We start from the raw sequence: 23,715 nt of genomic DNA, 5'->3' as shown, positions 1-23,715 counted from the left end.
ATTTTAGATTTTTTTTTTATATTTTAATCTAAAATATTCATTAACAACTCAAATAAAAAATGTGAAGGGCTCTCAATGTTTTTGATGAGGATATGGTCTTATATCCTAAGTTCCTTCCTTTAGAAACAAAATTATGATTTTTTTTTTTTTTTTTTTGGGTCGAAAATGTTAAGATTTCATACCAGCTTTTAAGATTTTACATTGTTGTGGAGAGACCACTTATTACAAAAGAAGAAAAAGGAAAAGAAACAGAAAAAGAATATTAGGGAACAAGGAAACTAAAATAAAGCTCGAGCAAAGAAGGATAAGAGAGGCTCCTGACTGGAAAAGAAAGGAGCCGGTCCTTATCATCCTGTCGACGGCCGCACGAACGACCAAGACTGGGAAGAAGTGGCGGAGAAGATCCTGGCGTTGCGCTCCCTCCAATCCGATAAAATTATGATATTTATGGTAGGCGGCTAGACTGAGTTTGGACCCTAGAATTAATCTATTGGAATGTTTATTTTTTTTTTGCTAAATCAACCTATCTTATAGCTAGTCGGGTTTATTTGTAATGTCGGATGATTGTGTTTAGTCTGGTACTTATACAACAAGTTGAAGCTCGCTCCTTCACGTGCCGAAATCCGGATCATTCTTTCTTTTTTCAACTAAGTAATCTTCCATTAATAAAATTCGGTTTTGACCTACAGCAAGCCAACAAGGGATATATGATATATCCATTCTATAGACAAAAGCCAACAGTACAAGACACTCTAAGAGTCAACAGTCCCAAACTGGGAACAGTATGACAAACTACACTCAAGACCAGAAAACTAAATCCAACCACTATAAAAAAAAAAAAAAATCACAATAAGTTTGAAATTTCAGTATGATATGGCAAGCTACTGATAGGTTAGTTTTTTTGCCTAAAATTTTTTAAGTGATTGGAAAAAGTCTACTGCAGCCAAAAATTCTGTATAATATAAAATTTTCTAATAGATAATTAATTTTGTGTGAGTTACGTAGAGTTATAACATAATTGATTGAAAAATCAAAACAAATAAGTCCTCCTTTTTATCGTCTGATCCACCTAAATGAAGGAAGATTGCAAATTGGTTAAGGGCCTTGACTCTAAAGGCAAGGCAATCTGAAGAGCATTCATAAATAAGAAAACAAAGCAGATGTAGACACATTTTCGGTTTGAGATTTTATATATTATCGAAAATTGTCTTGATCCTTTAACAAAAAAAAAAATGGTTATGATCCCAAAAGAAACCAATAAGCGGTTAAGGTCATCTGGAAACTGCATATGTATGCATTTCGGCGCCGTAACCAAATTCGGCACGACGTTATCTAATTATTCTGCATTGAAATTGAACATTTCTTTATATGTTCCAAAACATTTAATTACGTCATTTATATATGCACTATCAATGGCAATGTTGGCATGTGCCAAAATGAAAAAACATGACAACAATATTTGATTCTGACAACTAACTAGTTTCAGAGATAGAAATATTAAAATTACGAATCAGAATTTCTTACCTCCCATAATAATTGTGAAGACCAACGCCTTTGCCTCGTTGACGACCAATGGTAATAGTGCTATACTGATCTCTAATTCTAAACCGATATATTAATCATATAACTCAACTGTAGAGTTGGTGCTTTGCCTACACTGGTTCTATTCCTTGGTTAGGAAAACTCAATGGATTATGGTCTTGTAACAATTTTTTTTTTTTGGAAAAACTTAAGACTGAAAGTGAAAGCTAAATTCAACCCGAAGTCTTTTTTTCTTCCTAATTTCCTTGTTAAAATGGTCTTGTCGGAGAATTGGTCGTTGAGATGATAGACAACTAAACAAATAGAAGAACCCAGAAAACAAAGAAGATATGTTCTTCATTGCCCTCCAATAGGCATAAGCCACGTCTAACTGATTGAGCAGGAGTCGCCTTCTGATTGGCCAGTTGCGATAGTCTAATCATCCGTCGTAGCCATGTGATATCGACATGTAACCTTTTTTGGAAAAGAAAAAAATTGTTCTAGAACACAATTAAGCGATGTAAAAAGATAATTAACTTTTGACGTAGATAATTAACTTCTACACCATAGATTACTGTATTTCTGAGCTTTAAGTGATACTATTAATTATGTATTTATGGGCTTTAAGTTAATGATACTAATAAGACATGTGTGTTTATTGTTTTATATTTTTTTTGTTTTTCTTTTAAAATTCGGGAAGTAAAAGAGCTAGGCATGGATATTTAGCATTTGTTTAGTTGGTTTGGTTTAACTTTATTTTAATATGTGTTTAGGTTCGGTTCCTAATATAATATATATATATATATATATATATATTCTTTAGAAGTTTTACACCAACATACATACTTGTAGATGTGGTTAAAATAAAGTTAATCGAAACCAACTAAACAAATACTAAAATACACCCATTGTGCCTATCTCTTATATTTCCCCTATTTTAAAATAAAAAAGGAAAAAAAAAACGAAAACAATAAATAAATATATTTTTTAATGGAAATTACAATGTTTTCTCGTCGAGTGTGTCGATATTAAACGGTGGTGCGCTTAAACTATAGGAAGTCCGTGGTTAAAATCTAAATATATTTCATGAATGTTTGGTTCTAAAGACCGATGTATAAGTTTAACAGAACATTAGATTAAAAGAGTTTAGTGTGATTTATATGTCTGCGTTAACAGTGGATTAAGAGGAGTCTCGACAAATCGAAAAACCGAACTCCCTTAACAACCCTGAAATCCTTCTGTTTAGCGCATCTGTTTTTATTTTTTTCTCATCGAAAGACCTAGCTAGTACTAAACCGAGAAATCATTTCATTAGTTTTTAATTTTTTAGTAACAAACAAAAATTGTATAAATAAATATAATTAAGAACACACGCAAAAAAAAAAAAAAAGGAAAAGCATGTTCAGAAATAGATGGTTGATAACTTGATATTATGTTGATTCGGTTCATTGCTTTTTCATTATGCAAAAGATGTTGCAAGAGGAGTCCATTACGTCGAACAGAATTTGTTAGCATTTTTTTTTGGTTAACAAAGCTCATAAGTCATAACTCTAAACATCATCTCAAGTAACTTGTTACTTTTCAACGTAAACCCTAAAGTAAGCATTGACGTTTGAAACTTGCCGTTTAAAAACAATTGAAACTAACCCGACACTAGAGCAGCTTTGGATCAGTAGTTGTTAAAGAAAATTCTAGCGTAGTATTCCGAAAAAAAAAAAATCCTTATAGAGTATATTATTTTAATCCGACATTGCGTATGTCCAGTTCTTCTTCTGGATAAAATCATATTAAAGATAATAATGATTTTTCATATTGACGAAACGAATCATAAAGTAGAAAAAAACAAAGATTGAATAGTACAAGTTGTCTACGCAACTCCGGGATAACTTTCATTGTGGAATTAATTGGGCACGTGCTGTATAAGCTGGAAAATCGATTATTTAACAATTTGGTTAACACCGGTTATATACACCAATTATCAAAGCGGAAAGGTGTGAACTGTGAAGCATATTGTCGCTTTTTAAAGGGCTAAAGTTACATGCAGCTAAAGTCAAACGATAAAACTCAGATGAGCTGCAGCTATATAACATTGGGTCATAAGTCATAATTAAGAAACCCAATGGCCTATGAGCAATATATTGGTATTTGGTTACATTGGGCCGAATTAGCAATTAGGAACTCACTCTATTATATATTTTTTTAAAAAAGCGTTTTCATAGATGAAAATCACTGGCCTGGGCTTCGAGCTGGAGGTAGAGGCGTAGAGCTTAACTTACGGTAGCTCGTGCCTGCTTCATCTTTTTTTTTTTCTTTGTTCAAAGTACGTAGTCCATTTAATTGTTGGTTTTTCTAATTAAGTAATTAGTATGCATTTTATTTAAAATCCAATAATTCGTTGTAGTTAAAGAAAAATTACCCGATTAAATAATTTTTTGGATATATCTCTTTATGACAATATGAGGCCATATTTTGTTTGGTAAACTCGGGATCGGCATGGGTTTCAGCTTCCAATCACATTTGATCTCAACCTCCTTACACCTTTTTAGCGATCAATTAGTTAAAAGTTGAAACATAAATTAACGATATTCCCTCCGTTTCACAAAGAGTGTCGTTTTAAGGTTTTATTTTTGTTTCACAAAGAGTGTCGTTTTATATTTTCAATGCAAAATTTTAAACAATATTCCAGTTTTAACCATATTAATTTAATGTATTTATTAGATAAAAACAAATTATTTAATGTATTAATAAGGGATAAAATTGTACTTTAATAATTTTCTTAATATGTGTGAAAAATGTCAGAATAACATTTTTTATGAAACGGAGGGAGTATAATTCATTCCTTATGTCTCTGATATTGTAATAATTAACAATGTAATATAATCGGGCTCCTAAGCCTCTTTTTAATACTAACTCAAGTGGAGTAAAGATAATTTAGTTAAACAAAACAGTTTTTCGGTTAGTGGGAGATACACAAAAATTTGCAAGGTGCAACGACGACAGTGGGCTTTGCGATCATAAATAAATATATTTTGTTCTCTATATCTTTAACCATCTTTATATAGTTCCCATATGCCATATGGCCCATATCGCAAGCCCATAATTTTTTTTTTTCAGAAATATTTTCTTAATCAATTCACGTCGTGTTTATATTGTAGACAATACACGAGTACTATAATGGAATATATGACACCTCCAAGTCATAATTTACTTGTTTGTATGTTTTTGGGCTTATTCTAATGACACCTCCGTCATCCTACTATTTTGTATATATGTTGTTATGTAGTCAAAAATCTGATATACACACAATGTGATGTGAAAAATAAATGAGAGGAAAAGCCCCAATAATTGGAAGATGAGCATTATAAATATGGTAATAGTGATTTTGACCACGAATGCATGCAGTCTTCTACTTTATTTTATTTTCCAAGTTTTGTCGCTTGATCAACCCACTTGGTACATAGGATAATATGGCCACAAGTTGCCGAAGTCCTGAAGTCCATATATGTATTATTATTCCCACAGTCATGATCGCTTTAGCAAATAAAAGAATAAGAAAAAAACAATCATGTTTGGTGTGTGATCAATGACAATTATCGTAAAAGATTTGGAAGAATAATTTTAGCTAGTAGTGCGCAAATAAAGTAAAGGGAAGATGAAACTGAGAGAGCAGCCAAGTGAAAGACATTTTTGTCGCCCACTTAAAAGGGAACGAAGAAGATTAGCGAAGGCGTGCATGATTTTGACTCTCTTTCTCTCCTACACGCGCTCTCTCCCTACGCGTATGAATAAACAAAAAGATTATTTAGGAACATGTTGAAATATCCAATATCAAAAAATTAGCATGTATTTTTCTTTTTTTAAAAAATACTCCATAAATTATGAACGAAAATATAAAATATAATTCGAAATAGATAAAAAGGAATGCAAAGTTGGTGGATTTTGGAATAACCGAAACGTAAAGCCAAGATAGAATGAAATGGACTTACACCGAAATCAAATTATATGATACGATAGATTTGTTTCAACTAAATAAGTAAAAGGCCTAACATAAATAATCAATCAGTTCGTATTTGGAGTTTTTGGCTCGGATCTTGATGGAAACAAAGACAGCTCAAACTTAAGCAACTAGTAGGGAGTTGACTGGTAACTTGAAAAGCGCGTGTTTGTGTCTTGTGGTGGGACTCGCACACGCGTGTTGACGTGTTACCGGTTTAGTCAGTCAGTTTTTTAGTGGTGGGTCCCTCTCTTTTTACACTCTCCAGTTTATCATTTCCACCCACATACTATATTAGGCAAAAAAAAAATCAATATTATGAAACAGCTTTGAAATATATTTTATTAATAAAATAAGTAAAATTAGTTGATTTCCTTATCAGTTTCCAGGAAAAAAAAAAGACGGATTTTCAGTAGAAGGAACAGTCAGCAGAAGAGCGACATCTTCGCCTTTGAAAATTTGGTTTCGCCTTTTTGACTTTTTGACCTAAAACATTTATTTGACGATGAGAATAGAGAAACTATATGAATTAATTAAAGGGATAAAATAAAGTAAGGAAGACCAAGAAAGTAAAGGAAAGAAAGAGCGCACCTTCCTCTCTCCTTCATCGCAACGAAGCACCTTTATATAAGAAGCCTCCTCTAACTCTCAACCCCCATTCTTCTTAAAAACCCCAACCTATTTCTCACTAGTTTCTTCATCTTCATCACCTAATTCTCTAACAAAGCTTCCAACTTTCTTCAATTTGTATTCTTTCCCACTTCATTCCAGGTTTGTGTCTTTTTCTTCTTCTGTGGAATTTTCTTTCAATGTCCTTTCGCTTGCAAGTTTTGCTTTCTCTAGAAACTAAAGGATTTTGAGTTGTTTGGTTTTTCATTTACTGAACTGAAATCTCTAAATTTCTTTCTTTATCGTTGACCCCTTTTCTGAAAAATTAAAATTTTTGGTTGGAACTTTTCAACGGAGAGAAAAAGTATTTGAGTAGAAACGATCGTTAGCTTGTGGCAGTAGAAAGTACGTTATACTTTATCATATCCGCTAAAATTGCGGCATCAAATTCAGCATAAGAATCTTAGAAATTAGAAAAAGTAACAACTTGAAAGAGAGCTTAAAATTCAGTTTCTATTGCGGCTATTTATTCTCTTTATTAGTTTCTCATCATCAATCAATCGTTTTTCTGAATTTACAGGATATATTATGTGTAGTGGTCCAAAGAGCAATCTCTGCTCTTCCAGAACCCTAACCGAAATCGAATTAAGGAAAGAAGAAACCATGGGTCTCCTCGAATTCGCCGCCTGTGATGATCTCCAATCGTTCAAGAGAGAGATCGAAGAGAAAGGTCTCGACTTGGACCAGCCAGGGTTATGGTATTGCAAACGGGTCGGGTCGAATAAGATGGGTCTCGAAGAAAGGACGCCTCTAATGGTTGCTGCTATGTACGGAAGCAAAAAGGTTTTGAATTTCATCATCTCCACTAGAAAAGCCGATGTGAACAGAGCTTGCGGTGAAGAGAGAGTCACTGCACTTCACTGCGCTGTCGCTGGATGTTCCGTGAATATGATTGAAGTCATCATCACTTTGCTTGATGCTTCTGCTTTGGCTAACTCTGTTGATGCTAATGGGAATCAACCTTTGGATCTGTTTGTTCGGGTTTCGAGATTCGTGGCTACTCCGAGGAAGAAAACCGTTGAGATGTTGCTGCGAGGAGGTGGTGGATTGATCAATGAAGCGGTTGAAGAAGAAGAAGAAGAGATCAAGATAGTGTCAAAGTATCCAGCTGATGCTTCTTTACCTGATATTAACGAAGGTGTTTATGGAAGTGATGAATTTAGGATGTATAGCTTTAAGGTTAAGCCGTGTTCAAGGGCTTATTCCCATGATTGGACCGAGTGTGCTTTTGTGCATCCTGGAGAGAACGCGAGGAGGAGAGATCCAAGGAAGTATCCTTACACTTGTGTCCCTTGTCCCGAGTTCCGTAAAGGGTCATGCCCAAAAGGAGATTCTTGCGAGTACGCTCATGGAGTTTTCGAGTCTTGGCTTCACCCGGCGCAGTATAAAACTAGGCTTTGTAAAGATGAGACGGGTTGTGCAAGGAAAGTTTGTTTCTTTGCGCATAAACGTGAAGAGATGAGACCTGTTAATGCTTCAACTGGCTCAGCAGTGGCTCAGTCTCCGTTTAGCAGCTTGGAGATGATGCCGTGTTTGTCTCCTCTTGCGTATTCTTCAGGTGTTTCGACTCCTCCTGTATCTCCGATGGCTAACGGTGTTGGCTCATCTCCAAGAAGCGGCGGGTCATGGCAAAACAGAGTCAATACTCTGACTCCACCGGCTTTGCAGCTTAACGGAGGAAGCAGATTGAAGTCGACATTGAGTGCTAGAGATATGGATATGGAGATGGAGATGGAACTGAGACTCCGTGGTTTTGGTAATGTTGAAGAGACATTCGGGTCTTATGTGTCCTCCCCAAGTAGGAAGTCTCAGATAGGCCAAAGCATGAACCAGCATTATCCATCTTCCCCTGTGAGGCCAGCACCTTCTCACCATGGTTTTGATTCTTCTGCGGCTGTGGCTGCTGCAGTTATGAACGCTAGATCATCTGCGTTTGCGAAACGCAGCTTGAGTTTCAAACCAGCTGCTCAAGCAGCAGCAACTCCAACGAGTCTCTCGGATTGGGGATCGCCGAGTGGGAAGCTCGAGTGGGGAATGCAAGGAGAGGAGCTGAATAAGATGAGGAGAAGCGTTTCTTTTGGAATCCATGGAAACAACAACGATGTAGCGAGGGATTACAGGAATGAGCCAGATGTGTCGTGGGTTAACTCATTGGTTAAAGACAGTGTGGTGTCGGAGAGAGGCTTTGGGATGAATGAGAGGGTTCGGATATTGTCGTGGGCTGAGCAAATGTACAGAGAGAAGGAGCAGACTGTGGCGTAAACACACTAAGAAAAGATGGGCTTTTATAATTGGGTTTTGGTCCATCTCTGCAATTTAATTCTTTAATTTTTGTAACTTTCTTTAATTGTTACTGTTGTTAGTATATGGTTTGTAGTCGCTACGAGAAGAAAAGATAAAAAGTTAACTGGACAATGGACTAATAGCTTTTTAGTCTCTATATTCGTTGATTTGTGTTTTCTTTCATTTTCTTGTAATTTTAAACTGTGTATGGTCAAGCAATAATATATACATTATTTACTTTCTCTCTTCCCATTACTTACACAAATGAGCTAGCGAAGACGGAGATTTCTTATTTTGTAGGCACTTCAAACCGTATATATGGCCGAAACTCAGATACCAATACCAATTCCGATATAGTGTATATATATATATATATTTTTTATTTATTTATTAGAATTGTTATTGCCTTCTCAGTGATGAAATCTGCCAGACGTCCTTTTTTTATAGAACTCTTTGGTGCGCGATTGAGTTATCAAAATGCTTAAAATTTGGTCTGAAAGTATTGTAGAAAGAATGAAGAAATATCTCCCTCTCGTATTAGGAAATTCAAACTAATGAAAAAATATTTGAATCAACTTGATCCTAATTCAATATAAAAATCTTCAACCCAATTTATGGTGATCTAGTTGTTGATAATTCGTTCAAAGCCAAATTTCCTTTGATTGGAATTTAAATGTAAGTTTTTAATGAGAGAATGCCAAATATGTTATTGGACGCACGTGTGCTTCAGCCACATCATTACGCACGTGGTGAGCTTTAGGTAAAATCATCATAGAATTAAAAATGGGTAAGTATATTATCCGACTCCGACTCACACAAACAAAAATACAAAAGCTTTTGGTTGGGTTCCTTTGGCTTTGGTTCAAAGCAAAAGGATTCAAGTATTAAACTAACAACTAAAGCCAAATGGAGTCGTGATAAAGTATACTGTATACACAATCGACCTACCAAGAAAATAAATATATATAATTACATATATGAAGAAGTAGCAGATGATGTAAATTAAATGGATTGGTAATGGTTGGTGCGTATATATATTGATATTGTATGTGTCAATGTGTGTTTCATGAGATTCCTTAGCCTTTAATTTTCCCAAACAAAGCTTCTTATATCATTTTGAGTTCTTGACCAGTCTTTTTTATTTTCCTTTTATTTTGCAAAATGAATATAAATATTTAGTAATTTCACTCTTAACGAACACGGATGCTTCACCCTCAACAGCGATGGGCGCATGATTATTACAGAAAACGAAAGATTAGTTTATTGTTTTCGAAAACGAAAGAATAGTCTGGTGCTAATCTAGTCTTAGATTGGTAATTAGGGGGAGTAAAATTGTGTTTAACATAAAAGTATGTGAATGTATCACAAGTTCACAACCAATTCTAAGTAAGACAACAACAGATGCTAGAACTAGTTTAGGATTTAGACGCAAGATATCGATGCGTTCTTCATATATAAATATGTTTCATTGATAAAGAATATATATATATATATATATATATATATATATATATATATAACAAAGGCTATCCAGTTGAAGTTTTTTGTTTGTTTGTTAAAGTATATCAAATTGAGGTTATATATATATACATATATTTTGGTTAGAGAAACAACCATACCCAGGATTTGAACCCTTCACATATTCGTGAAGAAGAGATAGAGTGTGTGTGTAGTCATTAGGCCGCTGTGGACATTCTGTTTTACTGTATACAATATATATGTATAATATATGTATAATATATGTATAATATGTAGTCAACATAGATATATATTGTATAATGTATCTAAACAGAAAACATGTTTCAATACTAAACTACCTTTTCTAAGAACTTATTATGAAATACGTGAGTAATGCGCATATATAGTTAAACTGGCAAATATAGGTTTCATTTTTCAATATTTAGGAAATACTCAAATTATTAAAAGAAAAAACATTATAATTCATGATCGGAAAATATAAATGGATCGAACATAAACTCTGGTGGTAAGCAAGCAGGAAATAATGTGGATAGTGAAAATGAAAAGAAGTATGCTTCTAAAAGTGTTGAAGCAAGTATAATTAACAAAATGCTGCTTCTACAATTGTTGTTTCTCTAGTCCCTTTCTTTAGGTGAAGATTGAGACAATCTTTAGAATCTTTGAATCCACTCTTCTCTCCAAACTCTACAACTTGAAAATAGATTAGTTAAGCGAAAGCTTTTTGATCAACTTGATTAAAAAAAAATTCTTCACCAGAAAGCTTTTGAAAACCAGTTCAAGATAAACACACCTCACCAAACTATTAATCACAAAACTAATTAACGCTAACTATAACAATTTCGATTTGTTTTTAATTATCCTTTATTCGTTGCTCTTATATTCCCATCGATCTTTCTTCCTCTCTCACAAACATACTGACATTTTCGAGAGCCTCGATTTTGTTTTTGTTTTTGTTTTTGTTTTTGTTTTTTTTCATTTCTCTTCTTCTTCCACTCTTTCTTTTAACTCAGATGCAACCCTGGAGAAGAAAATTCCCATTGTTCGAAACAGGAGTGACAATGAAACAGAGGAAGAACAGTAATCTCTCGATCTTCGTCGTCGTCTTCTCTGTTTTCCTCTTCGGGATCTTCATGTACAACGAGGACGTCAAATCCATAGCCGAGTTTCCTTTCTCCAGCTCAAAACCTAACGACGTCCAAGGAAGCCAAGAGGAGGCTAAACCGATCAAAGAGGTTACGTCACTACCAATTCAAGAATCGATCAAGAACTCTGACCCAATTCATGATTCCACGGGAAACGCAGACCCAATACATGATTCCGCGGGAAACGCAGACCCAATTCGGGAATCGATCAAAAACCCAGAACCTGATCAAGAATTAGTGAGAGAATCAGAGGCAATTCAGGAGGAAGTATTGAAAACAGAGGAAGGGAAGAAGATTGAACTGTTTGCTGTGACGGAGGAAGAAGACGACGGAGGTGACGTTGAATTGCCGCCGGAGGAGTGCGATCTGTTCACCGGAGAATGGGTTTTCGATAACGAGACGCATCCGTTGTATAAAGAAGATCAATGTGAGTTCTTAACGGCGCAAGTGACTTGCATGAGGAACGGAAGGAGAGATTCTCTGTATCAGAATTGGAGATGGCAACCCAGAGATTGTTCTTTACCAAAGTAAACCAAAAAATGCTCTGTTTTTTTTTTGCATTGACTATTAGGTTGATTTAGTTACGGTTAAACTTAACTTCACTTGGTTTTGTTTGATTCGGTGAAGGTTTAAAGCGAAATTGCTGCTAGAGAAGCTACGAAACAAGAGAATGATGTTTGTTGGGGATTCGCTAAACCGGAATCAGTGGGAATCAATGGTTTGTTTGGTTCAATCAGTGGTTCCTCCCGGTCGAAAGAGCTTGAACAAAACCGGTTCTCTCTCCGTCTTCCGAATCGAGGTAATTAACAAACTTCGACTAATTAGTAATTAGATATAAAATAATGTAATTGGTGGAGTTGCTGATTTTGAGAGTAGTTAAGTTTGGATGTTTTCTAGTTATTTAATATATGCTTTTTGGTTTGGTTTTTAAAATAATAGGATTATAATGCGACGGTGGAGTTTTATTGGGCGCCATTTTTGGTGGAATCGAATTCAGATGATCCAAATATGCATAGTATACTTAACCGTATAATAATGCCTGAGTCCATCGAAAAGCATGGAGTCAACTGGAAAGGCGTTGACTTTCTTGTTTTCAACACTTACATCTGGTGGATGAACACATTCGCCATGAAAGTCCTGTAAGTGCTAATTACATTTATGGTGCCTATATCAATATGTGTATGTAAATTACAAAGTCATGAATTGGGATTTGTATCATTGATGAAAAGCAGACGAGGATCGTTCGATAAAGGGGACACTGAGTACGAAGAGATCCAACGGCCAGTAGCGTACCAGAGAGTGTTAAGGACTTGGGGAAATTGGGTGGAACGCAATATTGATCCTCTACGTACCACTGTCTTCTTCGCTAGCATGTCTCCTCTCCACATCAAGTAATTAATCCTTCTTCTTCTTTGCTTTTTTTTTTTTTTTTTTCTCTACTTCTCCTTAATTACGATTTTTTAAGTAATAAACTGATCTTTTAACGAGTGATGCTTTGCTTGCAATATGACCTGACAAATTGAGAGGTCACTCTCCATGTTTGACTAGTGTCACCATTTCATAATCTCCATAAAGATGTTAGAGATAATAATATAAATATGGCCATTAATTGATCATAGAACTTTAGCTTAGTATCTGAGTACCATATGTGATATGTGTTTTCTTGCTTCTTAGAACATAACGCCTTCTTACTTAATTCATTCGACCTGCTAAATAAATATATAAATGAGAGTACTGGACATAACATTATAATTAGTTATTAACATATTTTCATAGTTTTCTTGCCAGTACCGATTTCAAAATAGGAGAAGGTTGATCATTTTTTTTTAGATTAGTGATAGATTGTCAATTGTAATATGTAATGGCGCTTAGCTTATTTTCTGTTAGCTTTGTTATAGATATATGACTGTTAGTTATTTCTTTGCCTTCAAAAACACATAACAAGCACATGTACAATCATTTATCAGTACCAAATTCTAAAAATATTATTAACCTGTGGACGTACCGCAACTTGAAATCCAAGCAACTACTAGAAAAAAGAGATAACAAGTCTTTGTCCTTCTTGAAAAGCCTACGTAATATACAAAATTAGCATAAATAATAAATTCTCTATAATCATTTATTAAAATGAGTTGGTGTAACGAAGATTAACAAAATATCCTTATTTGCAATTTGTTATTATCATAGGAGCTTGGACTGGGAGAATCCAGATGGGACAAAGTGTGCATTGGAGACGACACCGATCCTAAACATGTCAATGCCGTTCAGCGTAGGAACAGACTACAGGCTGTTTTCAGTAGCGGAAAACGTCACGCATTCTCTTAAAGTTCCGGTTTACTTCCTCAACATTACGAGACTCTCCGAATACCGGAAAGATGCCCACACTTCGGTTCACACAATCCGACAAGGCAAAATGCTGACGCCGGAGCAACAAGCTGATCCCGACACTTATGCCGATTGTATCCATTGGTGTCTTCCCGGTTTACCTGACACGTGGAATGAGTTCCTTTACACACGTATTATTTCCCGTTCGTGACCAAAGAGACCAAATAAGTTGAAATATCGATCTTTCTTTTTTATTTTTATTCTCCCTCTTTGCTCCATCGATCGGGTGCCTCGAATTTTTTTTTTTTTTTTTTGATATCATGATGTTCATAATTTTTCTTTCCCAAATGTAATTGTCAAATGTTTTGTTTTTTCTTATGCTTATTAGAGTGTTCTATTAGGATGAAAATGGAAGGGGCTTTTAACTGTATTTGTACACTTGAACTTTGGAGTGAGGTGGAAAGCAAAGGATGCCAAATATTTTTTTGTTTCTTTTGACAATTAATTGGGTAAAACTTGCCCACATCGACTGTGTCTTTAAGCTGTCGATATGTTGTTGAAAATTATACATAAAAGGGCAATATGTATTCATTTGTTGCTTTGTGTTGGATATAATAAGATTTTGAATAGTGACAGAAAATTCGCAAGTCATTTCGTTAACCATTTACAAATTTTAATATGTCGCGGTGTGTAAGTAAAATTAAAACATGTATATGTATATGCTCAACATAAACATATAGCATAATGATATGTATATGCTCAACATAGACATATAGCATAATGATATGTGTTAGTATTGTTGAAGTTTTAAAAAAAATTTCCAATAGCCAAGTAACTAATAGTAAAAAAACCCACTATTGGGCTATATTAAGAAATCATAGGCCCATTAATATCGTCACCCAAATCTGGTTCTTTCCACTTCTAGTCAAATGTCATTTAAGCAAAAAATCTCACTTTTCTTTCATTTGCAGTAACTTGAGAAGGGGCAAATCGCTGCCTTAGATCTCGCAGCGACTGGGAAATTTTGTCTTCTCCTCTTCTTCTTCTTCACCTGTCCCCTTTTTACAGTTACAGTCCCTCTTTTATTCTTACTGAAATTCTTTTCTGGCTCGTGATTTTCTGATCCCTGTACCTCCATTACCACCATGGCTGCTGCAAACGCTCCGATCAACATGAAGGAGATCCTAACGGTAAGTTTCTTTCTTCTTTTCATATTTTTCTATCCGCCATTGTTTCCGCTTCTGGAAGAACTCCCTCTCACAGTAACTGAGTTTGAAGAATCGATGCTAATTTAAATTAAACATTTGGGTGTTCGAAGAATTGACTTAATTCCTATAGTAAATGCTAGTCTACGAAGGTGTTCACTTTGAAATTGGCATAGCGAGGAATTCAAACAAGTTATTCTCTGGATTTATAACTTTCAGATCTGTCTAGGAGAAGAACTTTTAGCTTTTGTTTAGTGAACTGTCATGCAGTGGACAATGTTTTTCGGATTTGAGATATGTGAGAGAAATCTACTTGTCAGTGTTCTGAACTATACTATGCATGTTTGCAGCTTACGAGCGTTGGGATCAATCCGCAATCCATTAACTTTACGAGTGTCACAATGGAGTCGGACAAGTACATTTGTGTGAGAGAAACAGCGCCACAGAACAGTGTTGTGATTATAGACATGAGTATGCCTACGCAGCCTTTGAGGAGACCCATCACTGCAGATTCTGCTCTAATGAATCCCAATACAAGGATTCTTGCGTTGAAAGGTAGTACCATATGAGAAAAAAATTCTGTTTGCTTATAGTTGAAAACCAGGTGCTAGCTTAACTGGATAAAGTAATCTTGGATGCTTCATGAGTCATGTTGACAGTGATAGTGTAGTGGCAAGAATAATAATTTGTTATTGGAAAAATCATTTCTGTCGTTTTCAGTTTCTTTGTTAAGCGGTTAACCCCTGTGTAGGTTGGGTGCAAAATGTACTATCATTCTTGATCAGTAGTTAGTTTGCATCAGAATCGAAACTGTTGCTTCGCATCGTAAGAGACACCATGTCGAGGAAATTTTGTAATTTGCTTTCTATTCTACAGTTTGTACTACCCTCCATTTTGTAATTTTTCGTTGAAGGTAGTTAACTTTTTTTTTTTTTTCTATCAAAGCTCAACTACAAGGAACCACTCAGGATCATCTGCAAATATTCAACATTGAGGCTAAATCGAAAATAAAATCACATCAGATGCCTGAGCAGGTGAGATTTTATTTCTTAATCTAGCAATGATAGTTTATGATCACGTTGGGATTTGAACTTTAGCCTACCCCATTAATGTGTAGGTCGTCTTTTGGAAGTGGATTTCCCCAAAGATGTTGGGTTTGGTCACACAAACCTCTGTATATCACTGGTCGATTGAGGGTATACTGCAGTTCTATCTCAACTTGGCACCAGGAAATTTCTTTTCGTGTTGGTTCTGATTTGTATGTCTTTATTTCTTCTCTGTGCAGGTGATTCTGCACCTGTTAAGCTGTTTGATAGGACAGCGAACTTGGCAAATAATCAGATTATAAACTATAAATGTGATCCCTCGGAAAAGTGGCTAGTTTTGATCGGAATTGCCCCTGGTGCACCTGAGGTAACTGGGTTATGTATTTTATTGTCTGTTGTTGTATATAATTCGTATCGAGTATTTATTTTGTTGCTCTGAATTGGTTCAACTTTTCATTTCTAATGTTAAGTTATTGCATTATTCTCTAGAGACCGCAATTGGTGAAAGGGAATATGCAGCTTTTTTCTGTGGATCAGCAGCGTAGTCAAGCTCTTGAAGCTCATGCTGCTTCATTTGCTCAATTTAAGGTCAGATACTGATATTTTTGTTTTCCCTTTTATGTAAATTTCAGCTTGGTTGGAATACAAATTTCAACTTGCTTTATCCGAGCAGGTCCCTGGAAATGAAAATCCTTCTACCCTTATCTCATTTGCAACCAAGAGTGTAAATGCTGGGCAGATCACATCTAAGCTTCATGTGATTGAGCTTGGTGCCCAACCAGGTTTTGGTTTCTCTGTCACTCTCATCTGCTTTATGAGAAAGCTTGTTTCAACTTTGTTATAGATTTTCTTGTGTGGCTCTGCAAGTAAACCTGTGAAATATCAACTTTTGAAAAACCGATTCTTACTATATTGTGTCCAGAAGAATCATATCTGGTGGTCTGTATTGTATCGAATATTTTCTTGTGCATAGTCCAGAGTCCTGAGTCCTGACTGTTTTATTCGTCTCCAGGTAAACCATCTTTTAGCAAGAAGCAAGCAGATCTCTTTTTCCCTCCAGATTTTCAAGATGATTTCCCAGTTGCTATGCAGGTTTGTAGCTCTAATCTGGGTCCTCTGTTTCTAGAAACGTCAATGGGAAATTTCACGATGTTTATTTTATCATCTTTCAGGTGTCTCATAAATACGGTTTGATATATGTCATCACCAAGCTTGGGCTACTATTTGTGTACGATCTGGAGACAGCGACTGCTGTGTACAGAAATCGGATAAGTCCAGATCCCATATTTTTAACTTCTGAAGCCCAGTCAGTTGGGGGTTTTTATGCAATCAATAGGAGGGGGCAAGTTCTTCTTGGAACCGTAAATGATGCAACTATAGTGCCTTTTGTTAGTGGCCAGGTATTTTTTAACTTTGAAGTACTATTGTTCCTTGGTAGGAGAGCTATCCTAATATCTGCCCCACATGTTACAGCTGAACAATTTAGAGCTCGCTGTCAGTCTTGCGAAAAGAGGAAACCTTCCTGGAGCAGAAAACTTGGTAAGTAGTATGTGTAATCTTAGTCCATGTCGTTAATGCTATTGTATATTAATGGATGAACAAGTAGTGTAGTTGTGATTGCTATCAATGATTATTTGGGATGTTGAACGTGAGAACCAAACTGAGCAGAATAAAAATGACTGGCAAAACACTTTTTCGATAATATCATAAGCATCCTTTACAGAGCAAGATTCACAGTTAAAAATGGCTGATGTGATGCAGAGAAACTATAGTTGATAGATAAGTTTTCCTCCATTGGAAGTATAACTAACTCACCTCATCTCATATTTAGACAAAATATGCTATCCTCGAAGTGATGCTAAAACTGATTTAACATCATTGCTTCGGGTATATTGATATCTTCTTTGCTTATTCACCAGTCCTTTAAAGTCGCTATGCTTCTTTCTTGTTGATATCTTTTGGCCTGTATCTTAGGTTGTCCAACGTTTTCAAGAGCTTTTTGCGCAAACAAAGTATAAAGAGGCTGCTGAGCTTGCTGCAGAATCTCCTCAGGGAATCCTTCGAACACCTGATACAGTTGCTAAATTTCAGGTTTTCACTGTTTCCTGTGATTTACTCTTCCACTGCTAGGAAGATTGAAATGTCAGGTTTTATAACTAACTGCTGTTAATAATTTTTGTCAGAGTGTTCCTGTTCAAGCTGGGCAAACCCCTCCGCTGCTACAGTACTTCGGGACCCTTTTAACTAAAGGGAAGCTTAATGAGTTTGAGTCCTTGGAGCTTGCTCGCCTTGTTGTGAATCAGAATAAAAAGAATCTTCTGGAAAATTGGTTGGCAGAGGACAAATTGGAATGCAGTGAGACGCTAGGAGACCTTGTGAAGGTTTGACTTGTGATCAAACACAAAATGTTTTGCTCTTTATAGTCTTGACTTTAACCTCTTGATTCTGGTGAATATGCGTTTCAGACTGTGGACAATGATCTTGCACTGAAAATATACATTAAAGCGAAGGTGACCCCCAAAGTTGTTGCTGCCTTTGCAGAAAGGAGGGAGTTTGACAAAATTTTAATCTACTCGAAGCAGGTCAATAGCATGAATTCTCTATTATTGCTAGAATATTTTTTAAAATTCTTTAAATACTGAACTGTTGTTGCTTTTTTAGGTTGGGTACACGCCTGACTACCTATTTCTCTTGCAAACCATTCTTCGAACAGATCCTCAGGTCAGTGGAATCAATCTTTGGAGACCAACTAATAACTTGAGAAACCATATATTTAACAAACATTTAAGTTGTTTACTCTTAGTACCTTTACCTTGAATGCCGTGTCTTACATTTTCTTATGTTATGTGAAAAACTTCCTGATTATTGTAACATCGAGTTGCAGGGGGCTGTGAATTTTGCTTTAATGATGTCCCAAATGGAGGGAGGATGCCCAGTTGATTATAATACCATCACAGATCTCTTTCTTCAGGTACTTGGGATTAATTACTGGAATTTTGTTGCGAAAAAGGGCTGTGTAGGTGCTCTTAAAAAGGTCCAACTGACTCTTTTTTCTTTTGTGGCAGAGGAACTTGATTAGAGAAGCCACAGCATTTTTATTGGATGTTCTGAAACCAAATTTACCTGAGCATGGATTTCTTCAGACAAAGGTAGAACAAGACTTATTTCATCGAATTATGACAGTCTGTGAGTTAATAAGCTTCCTAAATCATCTCAAGTTTCTGCCAATTCTTCTCTTGTAGGTGCTCGAGATCAATTTGGTAACGTTTCCCAATGTGGCTGATGCAATTCTTGCCAATGGGATGTTCACTCACTATGATCGTCCGCGTATTGCTCAACTCTGTGAAAAAGCTGGGCTGTTCATTCAATCTCTTAAGGTAAATAAAACCTTTGTTTCTTGGAATATCATGTATGTTCTCTCTTTGTTTTTTTAGTACACTTGCTAACTAATACTTTCCCCTACGGTCCATGCAGCACTACTCGGAGTTGCCAGACATCAAGCGTGTTATTGTTAATACCCATGCAATTGAACCACAGGTATTCCAAGTGCTTGAGCTAGGTTTCAATTGGTGATAAGTTATGGATGGCTAATTTTTCATTTTATATCAGGCTCTTGTGGATTTTTTTGGTACCCTTTCTTGTGAATGGGCTTTGGAGTGTATGAGGGACCTTTTGCTGGTCAATCTTAGAGGAAATCTGCAGATAATTGTGCAGGTGCGTATACACTTTTTTCTTGCAAGAACAAGTTATCCTGGTTGAAACTGATGGGTAAGCTGTTTATGCAGACTTGCAAAGAATACTGTGAGCAGTTGGGAGTGGATTCATGTATCAAAATTTTCGAGCAATTCAAGTCATATGAAGGGCTGTACTTTTTCTTGGGTTCATATCTCAGTATGAGGTAACTTCCAAAAACACCTGCTTCTGTTAACTAATTTTACGATGCTAATTCCATATAGTATTTATTTTGGAGCAGTGAGGATCCTGAGATTCACTTCAAGTACATTGAGGCTGCTGCAAAAACTGGCCAGATAAAAGAAGTGGAGCGTGTGACGAGAGAATCCAATTTCTATGACCCTGAAAAAACTAAGAACTTTCTGATGGAAGCTAAACTTCCTGACGCTCGTCCGCTGATCAATGTTTGTGATCGCTTTGGGTTTGTCCCAGATCTCACTCATTACCTCTACACCAGCAACATGCTTCGTTATATTGAAGGTTATGTGCAGAAGGTACTGGGTCTTTTAACAGATCGTTAATGTATTAGATTAGTTGATCATCCATTTACACCATGTATCTCTTCATAGGTGAATCCTAGCAATGCCCCCTTAGTCGTGGGGCAATTGTTGGATGATGAATGCCCAGAGGATTTCATCAAAGGTCTCATCCTTTCTGTTCGTTCCTTACTTCCAGTTGAACCTCTTGTCGAGGAGTGTGAGAAGAGGTTTATCCTAATTTATACTTTCTTGTGTTTATTATCCTTGACTTGGTATCTTAAGTCTAACTTTCCATATTATTTTCCAGAAACCGACTTCGCCTTCTCACTCAGTTCCTCGAGCATCTGGTTAGTGAAGGAAGTCAAGATGTGCATGTCCACAATGCCCTGGGTAAAATTATAATTGACAGCAACAATAATCCAGAGCACTTCCTGACTACCAACCCTTACTATGACTCCCGAGTTGTTGGTAAGTACTGCGAGAAGCGGGATCCCACCCTTGCAGTTGTGGCTTACCAAAGAGGACAGTGTGATGATGAGCTCATCAATGTCACAAATAAGAACTCATTGTTTAAATTGCAAGCTAGGTATGTGGAAATCTTGCTGTTTGGGCATTCAGTGCCTTGTACTTACGTGTTTGGGCATCCAGTGCCGTGTACTTACGTGTTTCTTCTTGGTTACAGGTATGTTGTTGAAAGGATGGATGAAAATCTCTGGGATAAGGTTCTTATTTCTGAAAATGAATATCGAAGGCAGCTTATTGATCAGGTTGTATCAACTGCTTTACCGGAAAGCAAGAGCCCTGAACAAGTATCAGCTGCTGTTAAAGCTTTCATGACAGCAGATCTACCTCATGAGCTCATTGAGCTTCTCGAAAAGATTGTGCTTCAGAACTCAGCTTTTAGCGGGAACTCCAACCTTCAAAATCTGCTAATTTTGACAGCTATCAAGGCAGATCCGTCAAGAGTCATGGACTATGTTAACAGATTGGATAATTTTGATGGACCTGCTGTTGGGGAAGTGGCTGTGGAAGCCCAGTTGTATGAGGAAGGATTTTCTATTTTCAAGAAATTTAATTTGAATGTTCAAGCCGTTAATGTGCTACTAGACAACATTAGAAGTATCGAGCGAGCTGTTGAGTTTGCATTCCGTGTCGAAGAGGATACAGTTTGGAGTCAGGTTGCTAAGGCGCAACTTAGGGAAGGACTTGTTAGTGATGCAATAGAGTCATTTATCCGTGCTGATGATGCCACTCAGTTCCTTGATGTTATCCGTGCTGCTGAGGATGGGGATGTTTACCATGATTTAGTTAGATACCTTCTGATGGTTAGGCAGAAAGTAAAGGAGCCCAAGGTTGACAATGAACTGATATACACTTATGCAAAGATTGACAGGTTGGGTGACATTGAAGAGTTTATTCTGATGCCGAATGTGGCAAATTTGCAAACTGCCGGTGATCGTTTATATGATGAAGCCATGTATGAGGCTGCAAAGATAATTTATGCATTTATATCTAACTGGGCCAAGTTAGCAGTCACACTTGTGAAGTTGAAACAGTTCCAAGGTGCTGTTGATGCAGCAAGGAAAGCTAACAGTGCAAAGACGTGGAAAGAAGTTTGCTTTGCTTGCGTTGATGCTGAAGAGTTCCGCTTAGCACAGATATGCGGGCTTAACATCATTATACAGGTATTATCCCAAATTCTTACTAATTAAAATTTGTCCTTTTTAGTATATATATTTTTTTACCAGTTCTGCAGTATTATATCTCTTAAGATCTTAGTATGTATGGTGGTAGCGCACGTTATACTAACTTTCTCGTATAGTCTATATTGATTTTCGTTTACCGCTAAGTAGATCATACAGTCTTTAACATTTGTTTTTCTACAATTAGGTTGATGATTTGGAAGAGGTCAGCGAGTATTACCAGAACCGTGGATGCTTCAATGAATTAATATCTCTAATGGAGAGTGGTTTAGGATTGGAACGCGCACACATGGGCATCTTTACTGAGTTGGGAGTTCTCTATGCTAGATACCGTCCAGAGAAATTGATGGAGCATATCAAGCTCTTTTCAACAAGACTTAACATTCCCAAGCTTATCCGAGCTTGTGATGAGCAACAACACTGGAAGGAACTTGTCTACTTATACATCCAGTATGATGAATTTGATAATGCTGCGACCACTGTAATGAACCACTCCCCGGAAGCTTGGGATCATATGCAGTTCAAAGATATTGTTGCCAAAGTTGCCAATGTGGAGCTATATTACAAAGCAGTGCACTTCTACTTGCAAGAACACCCAGACATCATTAACGACGTTCTCAATGTCCTTGCACTAAGGCTGGATCATTCCCGTGTTGTTGACATTATGCGCAAGGTATACACTTATTTTTATATTAAATGCATGCAGCATTCAACTATTTGCCGTAGTTCTAAGTAAGATACTTCAATTACTTATTGATGTCTTTTCTTTTCTTTTTCAGGCTGGACAACTGCTTCTTATCAAGCCCTACATGGTCGCTGTTCAGAGCAACAATGTTTCCGCTGTAAATGAAGCGTTGAACCAGATTTATGTAGAAGAGGAAGATTACGACAGGTTGCGTGAATCCACTGATTTGCATGATAGCTTTGACCAAATAGGTCTTGCTCAGAAGGTGCGTAATTTCTGTCATCTTTGACTCTTTGCGTTATTGAATGTTGCTATATCTTATAACCATAATATAACCATTCCGTTGGATGATTCTGAGCAGATTGAGAAACATGAACTACTCGAGATGAGACGTGTATCGGCTTACATCTACAAAAAGGCTGGAAGGTGGAAGCAATCCATTGCATTGTCGAAAAAAGATAAGCTATACAAGGACTGCATGGAAACGGCTTCACAGTCTGGAGACCGTGAACTAGCAGAGGAGTTGCTTGTTTATTTCATAGAACAGGTTTTAGTACTAAAAATTCCTGAGTTGTGAAACCATGTATCTGTTGTCGTCATGCATTTGTTCATAATTCACTGAAGCAATTACTGTTTTGTCGTGGAATAGGGAAAGAAGGAATGTTTTGCAACATGTCTATTTGTATGCTACGACTTAATCCGACCAGATGTTGCCCTTGAGTTAGCTTGGATCAACAAAATGATCGACTTTGCCATGCCCTACCTCTTGCAGGTAATTTATTTTCCTCTGTTATATGACACCAGTCTCTTTAGCATTATTCCATTATACCGGCGAAACAGCTCATGCTGTTGATATGCACCATTTCGATCACAAACCTATATGTCTGATTGCTGCAGTTTATGCGCGAATACACCGGAAAAGTCGACGAACTCATAAAAGACAAGATAGAAGCACAGAAAGAAGTGAAGGCTAAAGAGCAAGAGGACAAGGAGGTTATGTCGCAACAGGTACTTGTGAAACTTCAGTTAGGTGTTTGTTTAGATAACTAAAATGAAGTAAATTCAATAAATTGGTTGTGTTACGGTGCAGAACATGTATGCTCAGTTGCTGCCACTGGCTTTGCCTGCACCGCCAGTGCCGGGAGTGAGCGGAAGCTACTCTGCGCCGCCACCACCAGGAATGAGCGGAGGCTACTCTGAGCCACCACCGGGAATGGTGGGAATGCCTCCGATGCCACCATATGGCATGCCACCAATGGGAGGAGGCTACTGACCAACTTAACTTTATAGAGACAGTTCTTTTTTTCTTGTCTTTTTTTGGGTCAAGACTTAGACAGTTCTGAGGTTAGACTAAAGCTTGTGATACTCTCTTTGTTTTATAGTAATGTATGTTTTTCAAAAATTGTTTCATCAATAGAAGTTACATATAATCAAAAACTATGCGCATATCAG

General features: G+C 36.6%; 3 protein-coding genes across 3 annotated transcripts; all 3 read left to right on the top strand.

Moving 5' to 3' along the window:
• Nucleotides 1–6,130: 6,130 nt before the first annotated feature.
• Nucleotides 6,131–8,704, top strand: LOC18020283 (zinc finger CCCH domain-containing protein 47). The gene is made up of 2 exons (XM_006402975.2): nucleotides 6,131–6,286; nucleotides 6,705–8,704. The coding sequence occupies exon 2, from the start codon at nucleotides 6,713–6,715 to the stop codon at nucleotides 8,444–8,446; it is 1,734 nt and encodes a 577-aa protein (XP_006403038.1). The 5' UTR covers nucleotides 6,131–6,286; nucleotides 6,705–6,712; the 3' UTR covers nucleotides 8,447–8,704.
• Nucleotides 8,705–10,858: 2,154 nt separating this feature from the next.
• On the top strand, nucleotides 10,859–13,906 carry LOC18020282 (protein ESKIMO 1). Its single transcript, XM_006402974.2, has 5 exons — nucleotides 10,859–11,615; nucleotides 11,716–11,887; nucleotides 12,028–12,227; nucleotides 12,321–12,479; nucleotides 13,276–13,906. The coding sequence occupies exons 1-5, from the start codon at nucleotides 10,957–10,959 to the stop codon at nucleotides 13,622–13,624; spliced, it is 1,539 nt and encodes a 512-aa protein (XP_006403037.1). The 5' UTR covers nucleotides 10,859–10,956; the 3' UTR covers nucleotides 13,625–13,906.
• Nucleotides 13,907–14,380: 474 nt separating this feature from the next.
• On the top strand, nucleotides 14,381–23,700 carry LOC18020281 (clathrin heavy chain 1). The gene is made up of 30 exons (XM_006402973.2): nucleotides 14,381–14,603; nucleotides 14,969–15,173; nucleotides 15,564–15,652; nucleotides 15,736–15,814; nucleotides 15,904–16,031; nucleotides 16,154–16,252; nucleotides 16,338–16,446; nucleotides 16,677–16,756; nucleotides 16,837–17,064; nucleotides 17,138–17,203; nucleotides 17,639–17,755; nucleotides 17,848–18,045; nucleotides 18,130–18,246; nucleotides 18,326–18,385; nucleotides 18,549–18,635; nucleotides 18,730–18,813; nucleotides 18,907–19,041; nucleotides 19,139–19,201; nucleotides 19,274–19,378; nucleotides 19,450–19,562; nucleotides 19,638–19,890; nucleotides 19,966–20,102; nucleotides 20,183–20,461; nucleotides 20,558–21,560; nucleotides 21,766–22,251; nucleotides 22,358–22,528; nucleotides 22,625–22,810; nucleotides 22,913–23,035; nucleotides 23,161–23,271; nucleotides 23,354–23,700. Exons 1-30 carry the CDS (start codon nucleotides 14,559–14,561, stop codon nucleotides 23,534–23,536), a joined length of 5,139 nt encoding a protein of 1,712 aa, XP_006403036.1. The 5' UTR covers nucleotides 14,381–14,558; the 3' UTR covers nucleotides 23,537–23,700.
• Nucleotides 23,701–23,715: the final 15 nt, after the last annotated feature.

Source organism: Eutrema salsugineum, unplaced genomic scaffold, assembly GCF_000478725.1.
Source record: "Eutrema salsugineum unplaced genomic scaffold, Eutsalg1_0 scaffold_19, whole genome shotgun sequence".
Lineage (NCBI taxonomy): Eukaryota > Viridiplantae > Streptophyta > Magnoliopsida > Brassicales > Brassicaceae > Eutrema > Eutrema salsugineum.
This window is presented reverse-complemented; position numbering and strand designations above follow the sequence as displayed.